Source organism: Thamnophis sirtalis, unplaced genomic scaffold (genome assembly GCF_051295495.1).
Source record: "Thamnophis sirtalis isolate CommonGarterSnake01/CBP01778 unplaced genomic scaffold, rThaSir2_p1.2 scaffold_8, whole genome shotgun sequence".
Lineage (NCBI taxonomy): Eukaryota > Metazoa > Chordata > Lepidosauria > Squamata > Natricidae > Thamnophis > Thamnophis sirtalis.
The window spans coordinates 15,795,849-15,817,769 of record NW_028261388.1 but is presented as its reverse complement, the minus strand read 5'-3'; the positions used below and the strand labels follow the sequence as shown (position 1 = coordinate 15,817,769).

The 21,921-nt window shown below is 42.5% G+C and overlaps 1 protein-coding gene across 1 annotated transcript; it reads left to right on the top strand.

Annotated features, from left to right (window-relative positions):
- Positions 1 to 638: 638 nt before the first annotated feature.
- LOC106552780 (matrix metalloproteinase-27) lies at positions 639 to 19,687 on the top strand. The gene is made up of 11 exons (XM_087721146.1): positions 639 to 805; positions 3,402 to 3,640; positions 5,594 to 5,742; positions 5,836 to 5,964; positions 8,025 to 8,141; positions 9,204 to 9,365; positions 12,308 to 12,428; positions 14,192 to 14,322; positions 14,595 to 14,754; positions 16,369 to 16,472; positions 18,841 to 19,687. The coding sequence occupies exons 1-11, from the start codon at positions 704 to 706 to the stop codon at positions 18,939 to 18,941; spliced, it is 1,515 nt and encodes a 504-aa protein (XP_087577272.1). The 5' UTR covers positions 639 to 703; the 3' UTR covers positions 18,942 to 19,687.
- The last annotated feature ends 2,234 nt before the right edge of the window (positions 19,688 to 21,921 follow it).

Here is a 21,921-nt window from a genome sequence, read left to right as displayed (position 1 = left end):
TTCACCAGTGGAAAATCTTGCCTTCAGAAGTTGTAGGGGCTTCAACACAGAAGGTTTTAAAGACGAGACTGGACAGCCACTTGTCTGAAATGGTATAGGCTCTCCTGCTTGAGCATTGGGTTGGGCTAGAAGATCTCCAAGGTCCCCTCCAGCTCTATTCTGATTGAAGGATTAAAAGTGTTTTAAATTATCTGTGTGGTTACACCTCACACATGTCATGACTTTCTAAATCAATCTACAGAACGAGCCGTAATTGGTGAGATTACACTACACATTGTAGTATAAATCATAGCACAAACCACAATGCCTAACCTCATGTAACAATGAAAAAAAAACCCATTGAGACTTAGTGTAATATATTAATTCAGTCACAGCGTGGGAAGGAGTTGCAATATTGTATAGGTGAAAGGCACAGTTTAAGAAACTGAACAATATTTAAAGATAGCCAGAGAGAGTTAGAAAGTGTTTTTGCTAGTTCGGTGCTATAAAGTTTTAATATCATCAAGATTTTAAGTCTGCTTGTATTGTGACACCTTCTCCTGGTTTGTCAGCTTTTCGTTGCTAATCAGAACATGATGAAATGTTGAGTCAGTCCGCAGCTGGCTTTATGAAACATAAAGCAGAAAAATCTGAAAGCCAGATGAACTGCGATAGCAGAGGCAGAAACTGTGCGGCTCTTTAAACAAAGCAACCGGATTTTAAGATGAGACCTCTTTTGTTTTTATTTTGGTCTATTGCACTTTCTTATGGACTCCCTATCCTTTCAGAGAAGAGAAGAGAAGAACAAAACCAACAGCTTGCGCAGGTAACAATGCCACGGGGCTCTGAGAAACTTGGAATCAATGATACCGTAGGTTGAATGGTGGGGCTCTTCATATTTTTTTACTTTGCTGTTTTCCGGCAGATGTTTAGCTATCAGTCTACATTACAACCTCAGTGCTTAGGAGAGGGAAGTTTGCTGGATGTTTATATATAGGAGTTTGCCTTGCCAGCAGTGACGTGCAGTGAGGTTTATGGCTGGTGAGGCAGCAATTTTTTTAGACTTGTGTACTTCAACTCCCAGAATTCCACAGCCAGGCATGCTCAGTTCCGATTTGAAGCGACAGCATTTGTTTTTCTCCTTTGCTAAGAGAAGGCAAGAGAATGTCGTGCCTCATCTACGTCAGGAATTTTTTGGCTTTTAACCCTTGCTTAACTCTGCTCGAGTGATCATAAAAGCCAGACTAGATGAGGCACGTCGTTCTCCTGCCGCCTCCTGTAGAGGGTATTTTTTTAGAGGCTTTTTTAAACAGTTAAGCAGAGTCATCCATGGTGACTCTGGCAGCAACTAGCTCAGTCTGACCTCAGCTCTTGTCTTTTTCCTTTTACATTTTTTTTTCTTTTCATGATGACAGTGGTGAGGCTCTGCCTCCCCTGCCTCCCCTGACTGCACATCCCTGCTTGCCAGTCTTGTTTGGGGTATGTTATTTTCAGTGGTGAAATGTTAAAAATTTTGCCACCAGTTCTCTGGACGTGGCTTGGTGTGTGAGTGTGTGGGTCATCTGACTGTGTGGGTGTGGCCAACTTTTTAAAAAATTTAAAGCATTTTTACTACCTATTCACCCGAACCGGTAGTAAAAAATGGGGGAGCCAGATTCACTTAACAACTGTGTTGTTACTAGTTAAACTAGTAGCTGTGTTACTAGTTTAGCAGCTGCGGTGATTCACTTAACAACGGTGGCAGGGAAGGTTATCAAGCGGAGCAAAGTTCACTTAACAACTGTCTCACTTAGCATCAGAAATTTTGGACTGCAATGCCATCGTACGTCAAGGACCACCTGCCTAGATGACCGTCAACTGATGGTCACAAGACGCAACGAACAGTCCTTAAATCTCAACTCATAAAGAATCCCAAATAATCTCTGCAAATAAGAGCCACAATTAAACCATTGACATTTTAGGACAAGCCAATTCCAAAATTCATGGCAGGGTGGCATTCTGACAACACACATCAATAGATACCATGTTTTCCCAAAAATAAGACAGGGTCTTATTTTCTTTTGACCCCTGAAATAAGCATTTGGCTTTATTTTTGAGGAGGTCTTTTGAGATGCAGGAGGTGGCAAGCATGGTCAGCTTGTGGCTGCTGCTGTGTTGCAATATTTTCTCAGAGGGCTTATTTTCAGGGGAGGGCTTATTTTAGTGCATGTGCTCAAAATCCCGATTGGCTTATTATCCAGGGAGGTCTTATTTCCAGGGAAACAGTATCTGTTGGCCGTTTGTGACTTTTCCAGAGGGTTTCTAACAAGCAAAGTCCATTGGGGAATCTGGATTCACTTAATGGTCATGTGATTTGCTTAATGACCATGGCAAAAATGTCATAAAATCAGGTGCAACTCACCTAACAACCAAATCACTTAGTAGTGGAAGTTCTGTTCCCAATTGTCATCATAGGTCAAAGACTACCTATAACAGTGGTGGAAAGGCAACACGGAAACGTTGCGCATGCACCAGGGGTGGGTTCCTGCCAGTTCCAACCTCTTTTTTGGGAGAGGTTCCACAAATCTACAGTGCTGTTTAGAACTGGTTCCAGCTCCCTCCTCCCTCCCGTCCGCACATCATCAAGATGAAGAGCGAAAGGAGGAATTCTGGGAGTTGAAGTCCACAAGTCTTAAAGCTGTCAAGTTTGAACACTCCTGAAGTTTTTTTTCTAAAGGATTAGGGGTGCAAGGGTCTTGTACTTGACAGCTTTAAGACTTATGTGCTTCAAATGCCAACATTTCTGAGCCAACATTTTGGTTGCTAAGCAAGAGCGTTGTTAAGTGAATTTCACCACATTTTACAAGTTGGCCACGCCCACCCAGTCACATGACTGGCAAGCCACTCCCACCCGGTCACATGGCTGGCAAGCCACTCCCACCTGGTCACATGACTGGCAAGCCACTCCCACAAAGCAGGCCACACCTACAGAAGAGGTTCTAAAAAATTTTGAAACCCACCACTGGAATGCACACGCATGCTCGTCGGGGAAACCCTCTGGAAAAGCCAAATTTCTGGGTTCTAGCACACATTTGTGCCCAATGATCAGCTGGCTGGCATGCATGCGCACACTGGTTTCCGGCACTGTCGTGTGTGCAGAGGACAGCTGATTGTCACGTGCACATGTGTGCCAGAAACCCAGAAGACAGAAAGGCAAGGCTGTGCGTGCTGCATGACATGGTTTTGCGTGCCACTTTGGGCACATATGCCATAGATTTGCCATCATGGACCTATAACAATATTCCTAAGAAAGTGCAAAAATGAATATGCCTTTGCTATTCTACCAACCAAACATTTAACAGATTAAATACGGTGAAATCCGCAAATTAATGTGAAAATGATGTATTCATTTCCAAGCTTAAGCGCTTTTCTGTTTTTGTCAGGCGTATATCAATCAGTTTTATGAGCCAGAAGCTGATCCACGGCAGCGAGGATGGAAGACAAACAATTTGTCCTTTGTGGATAAAATCAAACAAATGCAAGACTTTTTTAGATTGAATGTAACCGGAAAAGTGGATGCTGAGACCTTAGAAGTCATGCAGCAGCCACGATGTGGTATCCCAGATATTGGACAGTATGTCCTGGCTCTTCCCGGATGGAGAAAAACTAAGCTTACATACAGGTAAAAATTAATTTGATGATAGATCAAATAAATGTGACGACACCAAGAAATTCTTTGTGATATCCCCTGGGATGGGCTTCAAAAATTTTAACAAGGGGTTGTTCTCTGCCCACTTGCCAAGTGGGCATGGCCATAGTGGGTGTGGCCCAGTCAGCCTCCTGCATCATGGTGAAGGAGGGGCATTTTGCCTCCCCAGGCTCCGGAAGCTTTCCTTGAGCTTCTGGGAGGGCAAAAATGGCCTCCCCCCGGCTCTGGAAGCTGGTAATGGGCCAGTTTCCAGCCTTCCCAAACTTCCGGTAGACCTGTTTTTCGCCCTTCCCGATCCTCTGCGCGTAGCCTGCACTTACCGGCATCCAAAACAGGCCTCGTGGAGACTCCGGGGAGGGGAGGGGAGGGGTGGGCAGGGCCAGCCAGGAGTGGGATTTGGGGGTTCTCCAAACTGCACAGAATCTTAGCTAGAAGTTCTCCCGAACTCCTGGGAATCCCCAGAAGCTCACCCCTGACTGAATTTAAGTCAACATGCCTCAGATAAGAATAATATAGTACCTCCTCGGTTATATACACAATAGATCTTAAATAACAGCAATGTTGTCATAAACTCAGCGCATATAAGTTGAAAACTACCGAAAATCAATTATCACTCTTAGAACTTCATTTTAAACTGGAAAAACTAAGCTTGGATATTTATCATATCGACGTACAGGTTAGGACTTTTGATTGCATGGCTTCTTATGAAAGTTTGGGGGAACTATAATTAGTATTTTAAATATGATAGAAAAAAGAAATTATTAAGTACATGACTAGGTGGTGAGAACATTAATCCATTTAAATTGATTTGAATTAATAATTCAAAGTAATTGAAATGGAATATAAGGGTGCTTTTTCAAAAGACAACTGGACTTTATTATTCCTTGAAGATATTTGGCTTCTCATCCAAGAAGCTTCTATAGTTCTGACTGAATGTCGGAGGATGGAAGGATTTATATTCCTTGCAGTCATCTGGTTGTTAGCACTCTTTCTGAGAATCATTGAGGCCACTTGGAGGTTTATCTGTGCCCTCCGGGTCATCTGAATAGTGCAAATGGGATGTGGAAACTTCTTGGAACTTCTGAAAGGACTGTGCTGTAGCCTGGACATAATTGAACACTGCTATTTTGCAAAAACAGTTCATTGGAAGAAAATGCCTTGGGTAGGGGGAAAGGAAACTTGTTTTGTTCTCAGCTCAATAAAAAATAAAAGTCAGGTGAATAACTTTATTCAGGAACCGATCAATGTGAATTGGAAAGATTTCAGTTATTTTTCTCAATCTACTTCGATCTCTGTTTTTTATTTGTATATGTTCATTTTTCAGTCCAGATTGTTAATATCCATAGTGGTGCAAATGATTTTGTAAGTTTTTTAAATCTCACCTTTATTATTTTTATGCATAACTCAAGGCAGCAAACGTACCTAATGCTCCTTTCGTCTCCTATTTTTGTCCCGTGAGGTGAATTAGGCTGAGAACGAATGCCTGGCCCAGGGTCACCCAGCAGCTTTCATGCATAATCTACATGTAGAGTAGAGTAGAGTAGAGTAGAGTAGAGTAGAGTGGAGTGGAGTGGAGTGGAGTGGAGTGGAGTGGAGTGGAGTGGAGTGGAGTGAGTGGAATGGAATGGAATGGAATGGAATGGAATAGAATAGAATAGAATAGAATAGAATAGAATAGAATAGAATAGAATAGAATAGAATAGAATAGAATAGAATAGAATAGAATAGAATAGCAGAGTTGGAAGAGACCTTGGAGGTCTTCTAGTCCAACCCACTGCTTAGGCAGGAAGCCCTACACCACTACAGACAAACGGATATCCAACATCCACAAGTAGAACTCACCATCTCCTGATTTCTAGCCTGGTGCTTTAACAATTTGACCAAACTGTTTCAGTGAGAAAATGTTCTGCACTTTAATTTTCTTAGAATTATGAATTACACCCCTGACATGAAGAGAGCTGATGTGGATGCCTCCATCAAGAAAGCTTTTGAAGTTTGGAGTAAAGTGACCCCTCTGACATTCGTCAGGATTCACAGAGGGAGAGCAGACATCAAGATTGAGTTTGCAACAAGAGGTAGCACCTTAAAACCTACAGCAGCTTTAAGTTTCTTTAAGCTCTTTTTTATGAATTGAGAGTACAGTAATCTCATATCATGTTGTCTTTCAGTGCATGGCCGCTGTCCACGGCAATTCGATGGACCCCTAGGTGTCCTTGGGCATGCTTTCCCTCCTGGTCATTACTTTCGTGGAAATGTCCATTTTGATGAGGATGAAACCTGGATAGGCAATTTGTATGGTAAGTAGTAATAAGCCTTTCAGTTTTGATGTGCAAGAGCTATTTTCACTGTAGCTGTAGACCAGGGGTGGGTTCCTGCCAGTTCTCACCTCTTCTATAGAAGAGGTTCCACAAATCTACCATGCCGTTTAGAACCAGTTCCAGCTTCCTCCCCCACCCCTGCCCATCCGCACCATGCTTGCCCCGCCCACCACTCACTGATTGGCTGGCTCACCAATCGCCCCGCCCACCTCTAAGAATCCTATCTAAACCTTAAAGTCTTAAAGCTGTCAAGTTTGAACATCCCTGGGGGTTTTTTCTAAAGGGTTAGGGGTGCAAGGGTCTTGTAACTTGACAGCTTTAAGACTTGCACACTTCAATGCCAGAGTTCCTGAGCCAATATGACTGGAGGAGGAATTCTGGGAGTTGAAGTCCACAAGTCTTAAAGCTGTCAAGTTTGAATACCCCTGGGTTTTTTTTCTAAAGGGTTAGGGGTGCAAGGGTCTTGTAACTTCACAGCTTTAAGACTTGCACACTTCAATGCCAGAGTTCCTGAGCCAATATGACTGGAGGAGGAATTCTGGGAGTTGAAGTCCACAAGTCTTAAAGCTGTCAAGTTTGAATACCCCTGGGTTTTTTTTCTAAAGGGTTAGGGGTGCAAGGGTCTTGTAACTTGACAGCTTTAAGACTTGTGTGCTTCAAATGCCAGAGTTTCTGAGCCAACATTTTGGTTGCTAAGCAAGAGCGTTTTTAAGTGAGTTTCACCACATTTTACTAGTTGGCCATGCCCACCCAATCACATGACTGTCAAGCCACTCCCACTCAGTCACATGGCTGGCAAGCCACTCCCACCCAGTCACATGGACGGCAAGCCACTCCCACAAAGCAGGCCACACCTACAGAAGAGGTTCTAAAAAAATTTGAAACCCACCACTGCTGTAGACAATCCTCCAAAGAAGGACAACCCAGAATAATAGTAATTAAAATGAGTATCACTGCATTCTTGTGCATGGTTATCTGGCTTGAGTTCCATTGAATCAAGCATGAAAGTTTCAATTAGAGGCAGTCCTTGTGTTGTGACTGTAATGGAGCTTACAATTATGGTTGTAAGTCATGCTGGTCATAAAATGGGTCACCAAGGGACTGGACTCAATTTTATTATCCTTTTTCAGGTGGCTGTTAAGCGAATGTGGTGAGCAAATGTGGTAGTCATTAAACAAGTGGCATGTTCCTTACTTGAATGTTACAGTGCTTAGCCAACCTATTGTTCACTATGAAATGTAAATGCCAGCTGTTGTAATGTTGTAAATTGCAGTCATGTGATTGCAGGGCACTGAAAATGGCTATGTGTAATTGTGAGTTGGTTGCTGAACATCCAAAATGCAGTCATGATTGCAGGAGCTGGTGGACATAAGAACTTTGAAACTAGGTCATAAGTCCCATTTTGGGGTATATCATAACTCAAATGGTTGCTAAGCAACTGGTCATGTTGAAGACTAAAGTAGAGGTAAAGCACATATGTGCTAGTTGTTCCCAACTCTAGGGGGCGGTGCTCATCTCTGTTTCAAAGCCGAAGAGCTAGCACTGTCTGAAGACGTCTCTGTGGTCATGTGACCAGCATGACTAAATGCCGAAGGCGCACGGAACGCTGTTACCTTCCCACCAAAGGTGGTACCTATTTTTCTACTTGCATTTTTACATGCTTTCGAACTGCTAGGTTGGCAGAAGCTGGGACAAGTAACGTGAGCTCACTCCGTTACGCGGCGCTAGGGATTCGAACTGCCGACCTTTCTCATCGACAAGCTCAGCATCTTAGCCACTGAGCCACCGCATCCTACCTGTCTATAAACTCAGTTATTATAGGATGATAAGCTTGGGGCAAATGTTTTCATCCAGGAGATTTCTGAGACTAAGGCAGGTTTTACAGCTAACCAAGATAAATCACTAAGTAGGAATTCCATTAAAAGGAAAACAGGGAAGGGGAATCTCATCTCTAATTATTCTGAATATTTTCTGGCTTGCTCCTATCACTCGGAACTACAATTACTTGAAAGTGTCATTATTTCTTCATTTATTTACAGAGCAAAGAAGATCTAGAAATTACCCTGTCACTCCAGCAGAAGATGCCAGGACTCCTGTCTTGAAAAAAGCCCCAAAGCTGAAGTCTTCTGCTGTTCCTCTCCCTTACTCCACCATTAGTAAGTTTAAAGATTCTCCACTTTAGTGGTGGGAATTCTTCCTTGTAGAAATGGGGAGATATAATGACATTTTATCTGTAGTTATGGCAGTGGGAAGAGTCTGCATTAATGTCACTTATTTTTACATATAATTATACATCATCTATGGTAGTGAGGTTCTTCTTGCCTTTAAAAAATGAACAGCTATGGCTGACTGAAACTTTTTATACGTTTTCTTTGTATGGAGTTCTTCACCTTCCAATGTAAATAGATAGTAGATGTTTGGATAGGGCATGGGTCTCTGTTGCAGAGACAGTATTCAGCCAGTTCGCACCGGTTCACCTGAACCAGTGGTGAAAATTTTGCCCAGTTCAGTGAACCAGTAGTGGTGACTGGCTGGCCACGCCCATGGCCCAGTCTCCCTGTCTCCGGTTGCTCACCCCATCCACCTGATCACCACTTGCTCGGCCCGACACTTTGCATACTGGCTCTCAAAGAGGCGGCGGCTGGCCTCAGGCCACTGAAAAATCCTCCGGTCGGTGAAAAAGCTGCTGCCTTCACCACCATTTTCTTTGCACATGCGCATCCCATTGCCTTGCAAGTCCAAGCATGCATGAAGAAAATGGCGGCAATGGCAGCAGCTTTTTCACTGACCGGAGGATTTTTCAGCGGCCTGCGTCCAGCCACCACCTCTTTGGAGTGGGTATGCAAAGCAACTTTCAAAGAGGCAGCAGACATTGGCGATCATGTTGGTGATCCTATTTTTATCAACAGCTGCACAAAAAGTGCTGCTGAATTTTGTCCAAACCGGCCCCTTAGATTTTGAAGCCATGATGTTCTTCTTCTGCCTGGAACCTCGTTTGCCTTCAGTCTTTCCCTGAATGATTAAGTGAAGGATGCCGTATTTTTCTAGGTGTCGTATCATGTGTCCAAAATATTCTAACTTTCAAGCCTCGAATAGAACAATCATATGTGCATTTCCTTGAGACTGAATCTCAGTGAACCCAGTGGAACTTCATGTATGCATCTGCATTCCATGTATAACCATGTTTCATTGACTTGCTTTTCTAATTATTTATTTAGAATTCAACTTGTACCTTGTTGCTGCACATGAGATTGGGCATGTACTTGGCCTCGCACATTCTAATGATCCAAGAGCACTGATGTTCCCCAATTATAAACCCATTGACCCTGATGATTCTCCGCTTTCTGAAGATGACATTAATGCCATCCAGACCATCTATGGTAAGAAAGCATGACTGCAGAATTCACTCAAAAACTATGATTCAGTTTTTAACCTAACTTCATTTAATCTGTTTGAAAGCATGTCCAATGTTTTTCCAGGCCCTTTTGACTTCAGATACTCAGAATAATGGTTCCACCACAAAACCGCATTCGACTAAACCGCGCTTGACGAAACCGCGTAGCTGACGTCATCAACAGGGCGACAACAGCACGGAGACAGAAGCACGCTGTAAACGCTAAACCTAAAATTAACCCCTAAACCTAACCCTTACCTTAAGTTGAATCGGCTTGCTTTCAAAGCGCTATTTAAAGCGCCCTTCTTTCTCCGCGCTTGCTGTTGTCGCCCTGTTGATGACGTCAGCAACGTGGTTTAATCAGGGGCGGCTTAGTCGAGCGCGGTTTTGTCGTGCCACGCAGAATAACAGAGTAACACACATGGAAGGGACTTTGGAGGTCTTCTAGTTCAACCCCTCTGCCAGGCAGGAAACCCTATACTTGTGATGGAGAACCTATGGCACAAGTGCCACAGATGGCACACAGAGCCCTCTCTGTGGGCATGCGAGCTGTCACTCCAGCTCAGCTCCACTGAGCATGGGTGTGTGTCTCCCACTGGCCAGCTGATTTTTAGGTCTCTGCCGCACCTGCGGGAGACATGCACATGAGGGAGAGGTGCACGGATGCGTGGGGGTGCCAGGGGGCTCATGTGCATGCATGGGGGCAGGCCCAGGATGCTTAAGGGAAGCTTGCTAGGTCCAAAACGGGCCACAGGGGGTGTGGTGTTCACCCTTCCACGTCATTTTTGGTCCCAGGAGGCTTCAGGGAGGCATGCTAGGCCCAAAAAGGGCCACAGGGGGTGGTGTCATACATGCATGCGCAGGGGGCAGGGCACGGGGTTTGCGCATGCATTGCATTATGGGTGTGGCCCAGTGGTGGGTTTCAATTTTTTTTAGAACCTCTTCTGTAGGTGTGGCCTGCTTTGTGGGAGTGGTTTGCCAGCCATGTGACTGGGTGGGCGTGGCCAACTTATAAAATGTGGTGATACTCACTTAACAATGCTCTTGCTTAGCAACCAAAATGTTGGCTCAGAAACTCTGGCATTTGGAGCACGCAAGTCTTAAAGCTGTCAAGTTACAAGTCCCTTGCACCCCTAACCCTTTAGAACAAAAACCCCAGGGGAGTTCAAACTTGACAGCTTTAAGACTTGTGGACTTCAACTCCCAGAATTCCTCCTCTTGCTCTTCATCTTGATGATGTGCAGACAGGCGGGGGGAGGGAGCTGGAACCGGTTCTAAACGGCACTGTAGATTTGTGGAACCTCTTCTATAGAAGAGGTTAGAACTGGCAGGAACCCACCCCTGGTGTGGCCACATACACATGCATTGTTGCACGCACGTGTGCTTTTGGCATGCAATGACAAAAAGGTTAGCCATCGCTGCCCTGTACCATTTTAGATAGTTGTCCAATCTCTTCTTAAAAGCTTCCAGTATTGAAGCACTCACAACTTCTAAAGGCAAGTTGTTCCACTAATCAATTGTTCTCCTTAGTTCTAGGTTAATTTCTCCTTAGTTCTAGGTTGCTTCTCTCCTGGATTAGTTTCCACCCATTGCTTCTTGTTCTATCCTCAGATGCTTTGGAGAATAGTTTGACTCCCTATTCTTTGTGGCATCTCCTGAGATATTGGAGCACTGCTATCATGTCTCCCCTAGTCCTTCTTTTCTTTAAACTAGACATACTTGTTTTAGACATGTCCACAATTGAGTCCAAAATTTATGTTGTTTAACAAGACAGTTAAGTAAGTGTTGGCTCAATTTATGACCTTTCTTGCCATAGGTGTTGAATGAATCACTGCAGCTGTTGAGTTAGTAACATGGCTGTGAAGTGAATTTGATTTCCCCATTGAATTTGGTTGTCAGGAAGTCGCAAAAGGTGATCACATAATCCTGGGGCAATGCAACCCTCAGGCAAACGGAGAGTAAAGTTTCCTAGTTCAACAATCCTTTCTTACATCAGACTACCTCCCAAGCGCAGTCACAATGGCCCACAAGGCGCCTTTAACTTTTGCTGGGGATTAGAATTTGCCCCAGCAGTCATTTTAGTGAGAACCAACTGCAACAATTCCATCGTGGCATTTAAGGGTCATTTACATAGCTGTAGCAACAAATTTGGAAGAGCTGCTTGAAGGAAAAGATTCAGGTTGCAGACAATGCTCCGGGATCTCTTGGATCACTCCAGGATCTCTTCTGTAACATGCCAGACCTGCCTATTTTATTGCTTTCAAAAGCAACAGAAATGTGATTGCTTTCAAATATCCCCTGCAAAATATGATACACAGCAGGCACCAGTATGCCCGTACTGGGTGTACCAGTCCACTGATCTTATGAGAACTCAGTTTATTATTGTTTATTCAAAAGAAGGAAAGGTGGGAAGAGAGTAAGGAAGGAAAAATCAGGAAAGAGGGGAAGAAAGAGGGAAGGAAAAAGAAGAGGAGGGAGGTAGGGAGGTATGTAGGTAGGTAGGTAGGTAGGTAGGAAGGAAGGAAGGAAGGAAGGAAGGACCTTATAATGAGGGTGCAATATCTTACACATATTGCATAGTTCACTTCATTTGTCCACAATCTCCAAATAGATCTCTTTCTACTCTGAGAATAGCAATAGCAGTTAGCAATAGCAGTTAGACTTATATACCGCTTCATAGGGCTTTCAGCCCTCTCTAAGCAGTTTACAGAGTCAGCATATTGCCCCCACAGTCTGGGTCCTCATTTTACCCACCTCGGAAGGATGGAAGGCTGAGTCAACCTTGAGCCGGTGAGATTTGAACCGCCGAACTTCAGATAACAGTCAGCTGAAGTGGCTGCAGTACAGCACTCTAACCACTGCGCCACCTTGGCTCTTACATAAGAGAATAAATGTTATGATTAATCATATTCTATCTGATAATTTTAGGACCATCACAAAATCCTTCAAATGAACCTGTGAAGCCAACGCTACCAAAAGCTTGTGATCCTAAGCTAAATTTCGATGCCATCACTACTTTCCGAAGAGAAGTGATATTTTTCAAGGGAAGGTAAAGAGGATTTGCTTACTATAAAAGGAGAAAGACAGAACAGCTGCATAGTAGATGTGTATATGTCATGTTGAGTAGCTTGACATTGAAAAGAAAATATTTTCCACTCTCTACCCCCATCTAGTGTTTATTTGTTGCCTTGTCGTCTTTGTCCCAAAACCTGCTTTTTCTTTTTGGCTTTTCCTTGAAGACATTTGGCTTCTCATCTAAGGAGCTTCTTCAGTTCTGAAGAGAAGGAGCTTGGATGAGAAGTAAAACATCTTCAAGGAAAAACAAAGAGAGTCCAGTTATCTCTGGGGAAAGCAACTTTGGGACAACCATGACCCGGATGACTGAGAATTTCCAGAGACATTTTGCCTCATCACACTGTTCTGACTCCATTGCAGAAAGTTGGCGCTTTCGATCCATTAGAATTTAACTATAATAACAAATATATAATGATAACTATATAACTTAACTATATACTTCACGATTCATTTACTCACTATAAACCTTATGAATAGCACCGGGATTATTTTCCTCCAAATTCCACATGGATTGGAATTTAGAGGAAACCAAACAAGGTAGGATTTGTGTCAAATAATACAGGTCTGAACCACTAGATTATAGAATTATAGGGTTCTAGCCAGTGGTGGATTTCAAAAAATTTTGGAACCTCTTCTGTGGGTGTGGCCTGCTTTGTGGGAGTGGCTTGCCGGCCATGTGACTGGGTGGGAGTGGCTTGCAGCCGTGTGACCGGGTGGGCATGGCCAACTTGTAAAATGTGGTGAAACTCACTTAACAACACTCATGCTTAGCAACCAAAATGTTGGCTCAGGAACTCTGGCATTTGAAGCACGCAAGTCTTAAAGCTGTCAAGTTACAAGACCCTTGCACCCCTAACCCTTAAAAAAAAACAGGGGTGTTCAAACTTGACAGCTTTAAGACTTGTGGACTTCAACTTCCAGAATTCCTCTTCTTGCTCTTCATCTTGATGATGTGCGGACGGGCGGGGGGAGGGAACTGGAACCGGTTCTAAACAGCACTGTAGATTTGTGGAACCTCTTCTATAGAAGAGGTTAGAACTGGCAGGAACCCACCCCTGGTTCTAGCTCAAAATGATTCTCATTTTCTTAGTCCATGAAGCCTGAAATCTTACTAGGATGAATTTCCAGAAAACATAGTGGGCCTTACTTCTGAGTAAATATACAAAAAATTGTCCCAAAGGTGCTTTTTCAAGAGGCAACTGGACTTTCTGGTTTTTCTTTGAAGACATTTTGCTTTGAAGACATTTTGCTTCTCATCCAAGAAGCTTCTTCAGCTCTGACTGGATGGTGTGGAATGGAAGGGTTTATATTCTTTGCAAGGGGGCGCAATACTCAGCAGTTAAAGACACTGAGCTTATTGGCTGGAGAGCTGACAGCTCCAGGTTTGAGACCTGAGTGTCACTCTGAATGGATGAGGGGGAATGGAAGGATCCAACATCCAGTCAGAGCTGAAGAAGCTCTTCAAAGAAAAAACAGAAAGTCCAGTTGCCTCTTGAAAAAAGCACCTTTGGGACAATCATGACCAGGATGACTGAGACTCTCCATAGACATATACAAGATATTGCACCCAAAAAGTTCCTATGTTCAGCTTTTCCCCATAATTGTATCCTTCTGACTATGTTAGACTGATTTCTATGTTTTTCTGGTAAACTGATTTACAATAGAACCAGTTGCCTGTTTTAATTCCCAGAACAATTATTTTTAGTAATAGGAAATGCACCGTCATATTTATTGCAGGCACATCTGGAGAGTGTATCCTACAGGCTCCGAAGTGGACATGGAACCAATTTCTACTTTGTCACCTCTCCTGCCATCTGGAATCCAGGCAGCTTATGAAAATACGAACGATCAGGTTTTTTTCTTTAAAGGTAAGATACTAAGGTGTCTATAATTTGAATTAGAAGTCTAGGAATGAGCAACCTGCAGTACTAGAGTGATATATATGACTCCTGGGCTAATTTCAAAAGTGCTCTACAAACAGAGAATAGCAACTTCTCTGGCAACCAGCTGTTGGAAAAGAGGAAACGAGATATAAATAAAAAAAAGGAGTAGGTTGTATATTTGGGGAAACAGGGTACATACATATATACAATGGGGATTATTTAATTAACTTTGAAAACTTTTGGCTTTCTTTCAACAGGTAATAAATTCTGGATGATTAGTAGGCTTCAAATGCAGCCTGGCTATCCCCAACCTATTGACAAGTTGGGATTCCCAACAAATATTGAGAAAATCGATGCTGCTGTTTTTGATAAAGATACTGGAAAAACCTATTTCTTTGTTGGCAACCAATACTGGAGGTAGGGTCTCCTTAACCCCTTTGAAATATAATAAGGATCATAGTGAGCCATAGGGTGAAAAGACAGAAGTGGAATATTAAAGTGATCTTCAAATGTTTTTTTAAAAAATAATAATAATATTTTAATTGGAAGTTTTAATAACAATAGTAAAAGAAAATGCGGAGTTAACTCAAAAAGAAGGAAAAGGAAAGTTAAAAAAAAGATTTTTAAAGCACATTAGGTTTAATCAAACAAACCAACTTTATATTTCTTTCTTTTGCTTCTAACAATCTTAACCTTTAGATCCATGATTGTCAAATACACAGCAGACACCATACAGACTTAAAGGCATTCTAGCTGAATGCTAGAAAAACCTCCATAGCAGTAGGTTTGTCAAGAAAAACTACTTTAAAAAAAACATTTTTATAAGTCTTAGCAAATTCTGTGATTCTATTTGCTTGTGTCTGTTTCTGTATCCACATGTATACCCCCACATCGATGCATATGCATACAAACACACACATACCAGTGGTGGGTTTCAAAAATTTTTAGAACCTCTTCTGTAGGTGTGGCATGCTTTGTGGGAGTGGCTTGCCGGCCATGTGACTGGGTGGGAGTGGCCAACTTGTAAAATGTGGTGAAACTCACTTAACAACGCTCTTGCTTAGCAACCAAAATGTTGGCTCAGAAACTCTGGCATTTGAAGCACGCAAGTCTTAAAACTGTGAAGTTACAAGACCCTTGCACCCCTAACCCTTTAAAAAAAAAAAACCAAGGGTATTCAAGATTGACAGCTTTAAGACTTGTGGACTTCAACTCCCAGAATTCCTCCTCCAGTCATGTTGGCTTAGGAACTCTGGCATTGAAGTGTGCAAGTCTTAAAGCTGTCAAGTTACAAAACCATTGCACCCCTAACCCTTTAGAGAAAAAAAGCCCAGGGGTGTTCAAACTTGACAGCTTTAAGACTTGTGGACTTCAACTCCCAGAATTCCTCCTCTCGCTCTTCCTCTTGATGATGTGCGGACGGGTGGGGGGAGGGAGCTGGAACCGTTTCTAAACGGCACTGTAGATTTGTGGAACCTCTTCTATAGAAGAGGTTAGAACTGGCAGGAACCCACCCCTGACATATACATACATTAAACATATATACACATACATATATACCCATGTTTCTCCAAAAATAAGACCTGTCTTATAATTTTTTGCCACCACAAAAGGCACCAGGTCTTATTTTCGGGGATGCCATCCAATGACTGACCTCACTTGTGTGCATCCTCCCCTGGCCTTTTTTTCACTGTCAGAGGCCTTCGGGAACTTCTTCAGCTTCAGATAGTTGCAACTAGGCCTCCCACACAGCGTCCCATTTCTCCTGCGGCCAGCAAGGCTGTCCTGAAGGCCTCTGTAGCCGATAACAGAGCTCCGGATTGATCAGTTACTAAACGAACTTTACAACATTACTAAGTTGAGAGCTTTCTGAATTGTATTGTTCTCCATTTGGATTCTATTTGCTTGTATCTATTTCATCTTTCCCCACATCTTTTTACACCAACAGCTATTCTCACTATCTTTCATTAGGACCATGGGCTGAATTCACACCAGGAACATCTTGCACTTAATTGAATTGCATTTTTTCAGGTATGATGAAAATACTCGGTCCATGGATGAGGATTATCCAAGGAATATAAGCGATGATTTTCCTGAAATTGATGAGAAGATTGATGCTGCCTTCCAGCTGAATGGTAAGGGAAAAAAATGTATTTTCTAATCGGGATCTAAAATATGGATCATGGACCTGCCATAGACATTGGAACTTGTCTACTATCATTATTTATTTGTATGTCACTTTCCCATGGCAGTGGTACTTAAAAGCATTAGAAAAACTGTACTGTATCACAAGACAATTCACTTATAATTATCTTCATAAAGAAAACCTGGTTAACAACAAACCTTAAACAGTTTCACAAATCTGAATAATAATATGCATTATCCAGCAGTCTTCTGTAGTCAATGTTAAGGACTAAAAACCAAAATGCAGAAATGTTATCCACACAAATTAAAAAGGCTTTGAATTAAGTTCCTAGATTTGAATGAAACTTGCAAAGATTTATCCCAAAGGTGCTTTTTCAAGAGACACTTGGATTTCCTGGTTTTTCTTCGAAGACCTTGTGCTTCTCATCCAAGAAGCTTCTTCAGCTCTAACTGGATGGTGGGGAACGGAAGGATTTATACTCCTTGCAGACAGCGGGTCATTTGCATTCTTTTAGCAAGTCGTTAAGGTCACCTGGAGGTTTATTTGTGTCACCCACCATTTCTGAGTGGTGGAAATGGGTGTGGAGCCTTCTTGGAACCATTGAAAGGACTGTGTTATAGATGGGACATAGATGATGTTGTATCTCCCCCCTCTCTTGAGAGTGGGCTGTTCAATTTTGACTTAGATGGCCTCTTTGACCCCTCTTTCCAACCAGAGGTCCTCTCTGTCCAAAATGTGGACTTTGCTGTTTTCAAAAGAGTGACCTCTATCTTTTAAATGCAGATAGACTGCTGCATCTAGACCCGATGTGTTTGTTCTCCTGCGTTGTGCCACGAAAAACCAGAAAGCCCAGTTGCCTCTTGAAAAAGTACCTTTGAGTCAGCCATGACTTAGATCGGAGGTTGCCAACCTTTTGGACCTCAGGGACCACTAAATTCATAATTTTAAATCCCGTTGACCGATCTACCAATCTTTTGTCTATTATACTTTCTATGGCATTTGCAAGTTGGGAGGGGGAGTTCCAGTGGTGGGATTCAGCCGGTTCACACCTATCCGGGAGAACTGGTTGTTAACTTTCTAAGCAGTTTAGAGAATCGGTTGTTGGAAGAAATCTCCTTTTGATTTTTCCCACTTTACAGGGCTAATCCTGTAAGGAAGGCAGGAAGGAAACATTCTGGTGTTGTTTCTAGCACGATCCTTATTGCCCTGCTTACAGAAACTGCCTCTCCGGTTAACCCTTATGACATAGTAACAGCTAATGCGAAGCGCCCATCAACGTGAGTGACGCTGAATTGGCCATGCCCACCCAGTTACATGACACCAAGCCCCGCCTACTCAGCTGGTCATTAGGACAAAGAACTAGTTGTTAAATGATTTGAATCCCACCACTGGGGGGTTCCTTGGTATTCTTTGATCTTGGTTGTTTTCTTGCAGACATTTCATTACCCAAGTAGGTAACGTCATCAGTGCCAGTGGGTCAATTCAACAGTACAACCCTAAGCCACAAATATTCTCTGCTATTGGTTTATACATTTACAAAACCTGCCTTATGCCATCATCCGTGGGTTTGTTTTTTTTAAGTGATGGCGCTGTTTTGATATCATGTCTATCATCTGACATTTTTTTAAAAAAATCAATTGGCTGACAAATATGCCAAATCCAGTCTGAACATCTGGCTGACTGCGTAATGAAAAATGAAAAATAAATAATTAAAATAATAATAAGTCAATTAAAAAGGAAACACAAACAAAAAAACTCAAAGGGCAGACTCTATGGATGTTTTTCTGTCATCAGTTTTCTATGTTTCTATCATTTTTCTATATAATATGCAGTGGTGGGTTTCAAAAATTGTTCGAACCTACTCTGTGGGTGTGGCCTCCTTTGTGGGAGTGGCTTGCCGCCCATGTGACCGGATGGGAGTAGCTTGCAGCTCATGTGACCGGATATGAAGAAGCCGACGACACTTGTCAGAACCACCTTAAATTACCTCACACGCAGCACTGGCATGCATAAGAATATGATGTAAACTTGTTTTTTAAAAGGCATCTTTGGTTTGCATTAAAACAACTTCAACACACGCAATGTTCTGATTGCACCACAAACGCAGTAGTCATCCTTACCTTTCACAGAGGCACTGAGTTTTATAAATATGAGCATGATAGTGTAGAATAATCATATCCAAGGACCAGTGGTGGGTTTCAAAATTTTTGGAGCATCTTCTGTAGGTGTGGCCTGCTTTCTGGGTCCACTGGTGGAACCTCTTCTAACCAGTTTGGTAGTTTTGACGAACCGGTTCTACCGAATAGGTGCGAACTGGTAGGAACCCACCTCTGATAACATGGTATCTTCCCTTTTAGGTTTCTTCTATTTTTTCCATGGATCCAGGCAGTGGGAGTTTGATCCGAAGACTCAAAGGGTGATTCGTGTAATGAAGAGCAACAGCTGGTTTAATTGCTAGAAATTGTCTTAAAACACAACCCCTGTAAGAGGAAAATAGCATACAAATGATTCTGTTAAAGCATTAAAACTATGTATCATAGAGAATAAATTTGGGAAGCAAAGATCCAGAGGACCACTAGATGGCAGTAAACAAATATTGAAAATTAGCTTTTTGCTGTCCATAGGATGGTTGCAAAACAGTTATGTGCTCCTACTTTTATTATAAAGTGTGATCTCTTTTTAAATGTCTGTATTTACTCAATGCATATAAAGCTTTAACAAAAAAAATAGCTGCTTGTAAACAGTGCCTGCATTTTCTCCTGTGACCGGGCATTAATAGTTCTATATGTTTGCCCCCAAATAAGATTCACTATGTTCAGAGAAATGCATTGGCTGGGGAATAATGTGCAAAATTGTCAATTTAATGCTATGCGTTTTGAAATAGATTTGCAATTTTAAAAACTGTTTGCTTTTAAAATGTATTTGTAGTTGATGGACCATAAGACAAGAAAATGATTTTAATAAAAAAACAAAGTATTATATTAGAAAAGGTTTTTCATATTAAATACGAGATACAGAAGTTACACTGCAAGATAGAAATGTATAGAAGGGAAAACACTAACCGCAAAGAAACCGATACGGAACTGCTGTATGATATATGATGGAACCTCTTGTTCCTATGTTGTCTTAAGTCATGTGTTTGTTTTTGTTGATGTGTTTATGTGTTTAAAATAAAAATTTATTTAAAAAAAGAAGTTACACTTAGAAAACCATTACTGAATGAAAGTTGAGGGTCCTGAATAGTAAATAAACAGGCGCATCAGCAAATTTCAGTCAGGAAAATCTGTTTTTAATTCTTGTTGTTTGTGAACTAGTTAAACAAATGTCATGATTTGCAATCAGCATAAAGTCATTGTCTCTTTATTTCTAAACAATTTAAAACTGTGCTTGCAAATTGTTTTTGCAACCACTGTTTACTTTGGCTAAGTACTTAAGACATCCTCCTCCTCCATCATCATCATCGCCATCATTACCATCATTATCAAGTGTGTGTGTGTGTGTGTGTGTGTCTGTCTGTCTGTCTGTCTGGCTGGCTGGCTGGCTGGCTGGCTGACTGACTGGCTGACTGGCTGGCTGGCTGTCTTCATCTGGAAAAATTGAAAAAGTGAAAAGAAAAGCAACTAAGATGATTAAAGGCCTGGAGGTTAAAACATGTGAAGAACGGTTGCAGGATTTGGGTTGGGCTAGTCTAGAGAAAAGAAGGACTAGGCAAGACATGATAGGAATATTCAAGTATTTGAGAGGCTGCCACAAAGAGGAGGGGCCCAATTTATTTTACAAAGCACTTGAAGGCAGGACAAGAAACAATGGAAGGAGAGAAGCCTGAGGAACCCAGGGCTGCTTCACCCTGCTCCTCCCCCCCATTCCTCCAAGGCCAACGAAGCTGCCCCCTCAATCTCTGTCAGCCACAGCTCTGGCTCATTCTCCCCTGTGGATTCAGGCTCTGATGGGGCCACGACACCAAGGTATTTCAGCTTCAGCTTCAGTATCTGTCCTTCCAATGGGCAGTCAGGGTTCATTTCCTTTAGGATTAATTGATTTGATCTCCTTGCAGTCCAAGGGACTTTCAAGAGTCTTCCCCAATGCCACAATTGGAAAGCATCAGTTCTTAGACACTCAACTTTCCTTATGGTCCAAATCTCACAGCCATTACTACTGGGGAAACCATAGCTTTGACTATACAGATCTTTGTCAGCAAGGTGGTGTCTCTGCTTTTTAATATGCTGTCTAGGTTAGTCATAGCTTTCCTCCCCAGGTGCATGTGTCTTGTAATTTCATGGCTACCGTCACCGGCTGCAGAGATTTTGGAACCCAAGAAAATAAAATCTGTCACTCCATTTCTTGCCAGGAAGTGATCAGATGGGATCAGTGGCGGGTTGCTCTTACCTTCACTACTGGTACGCTGCTCATAGTCCATTTGTGCACGCACCGGACTTGTGCTGTGCATGCACCTGACGTATGCTGTCTACGCATGTGCACTCCGCTACCCCTGCAACACCCAGCTACTCGGTGGAGGTTGCACAGGTGCCACATGCTGTGTGCGTGTGCGCAATTGCCCCGGTTGCTTTAAAAACTGGTATGGAATGCGGGCGGGTGGGCCAAACGAGCCACCATACCGGTACGGTGGCTGCTGCTCCCGACTACTACCAGTACAGCCGTACCAGGCCGTACCGGCTGAAACCCACCACTGGACGGGACATTTTCAGCTCCATGACAGAACTATGCATGCTCCTTTCAATGAAGAACATTTTAAATTCATAAAAGGACATCACAATATTAAGGGCCGAGGTGGCGCATTACTGCAGGCCACTTCAGCTGACTGCTAACTGCAGTTCGGCGGTTCAAATCTCACCGGCTCAGGGTTGACTCAGCCTTCCATCCTTCCGAGGTGGGTAAAATGAGGACACAGACTGTGGGGGCAATAATGCTGACTTTGTAAACCTCTTAGAGAGGGCTGAAAGCCCTATGAAGCGGTATATAAGTCGAACTGCTATTGCTATAAGTTGATTTTCTCTTCCTTTTCTGATACGTTCTATCTGCTGCTTCAGAACTTCAGCACATTTTTTCCCTAATACATGTGTTTTTGTGCCCATGCATCTGTTTCCACAGCCTTGTCAGATCAACGCGCATCGCTTTACTTTACTTTCTGCTGCTTCATTTGTCACTTTTGGTGACCGCTCGTGCATGTTTAGAAAAATCCTTTTGGAACAGATCACAAAACCCTTGAAGAAGGAGGAAATCTCATCAGCTACTAATTTAAACGTTCTGCCATTCACTCATCGCTTCATGGATGAACTTTGAACTCAACCACTTCTGCACGAAGAGTGAACAGATGTTATGATGGAACTGATGCCCAGGGGAGCATTTTAATATGTAAAAGAATGAAAGCAACAGATTTACGTTCAGAGAGCACATACATACAATATCTTGTTATTTTC

Excerpts from the sequence above, each read along its gene's own strand:
- LOC106552780 (XM_087721146.1), top strand. The coding sequence starts at position 704 with ATGAGACCTCTTTTGTTTTTATTTTGGTCTATTGCACTTTCTTATGGA. Across the intron at positions 3,641-5,593 it reads AAAACTAAGCTTACATACAG|AATTATGAATTACACCCCTG; the intron begins GTAAAAATTAAT and ends TAATTTTCTTAG. Across the intron at positions 14,323-14,594 it reads TCAGGTTTTTTTCTTTAAAG|GTAATAAATTCTGGATGATT; the intron begins GTAAGATACTAA and ends TTCTTTCAACAG.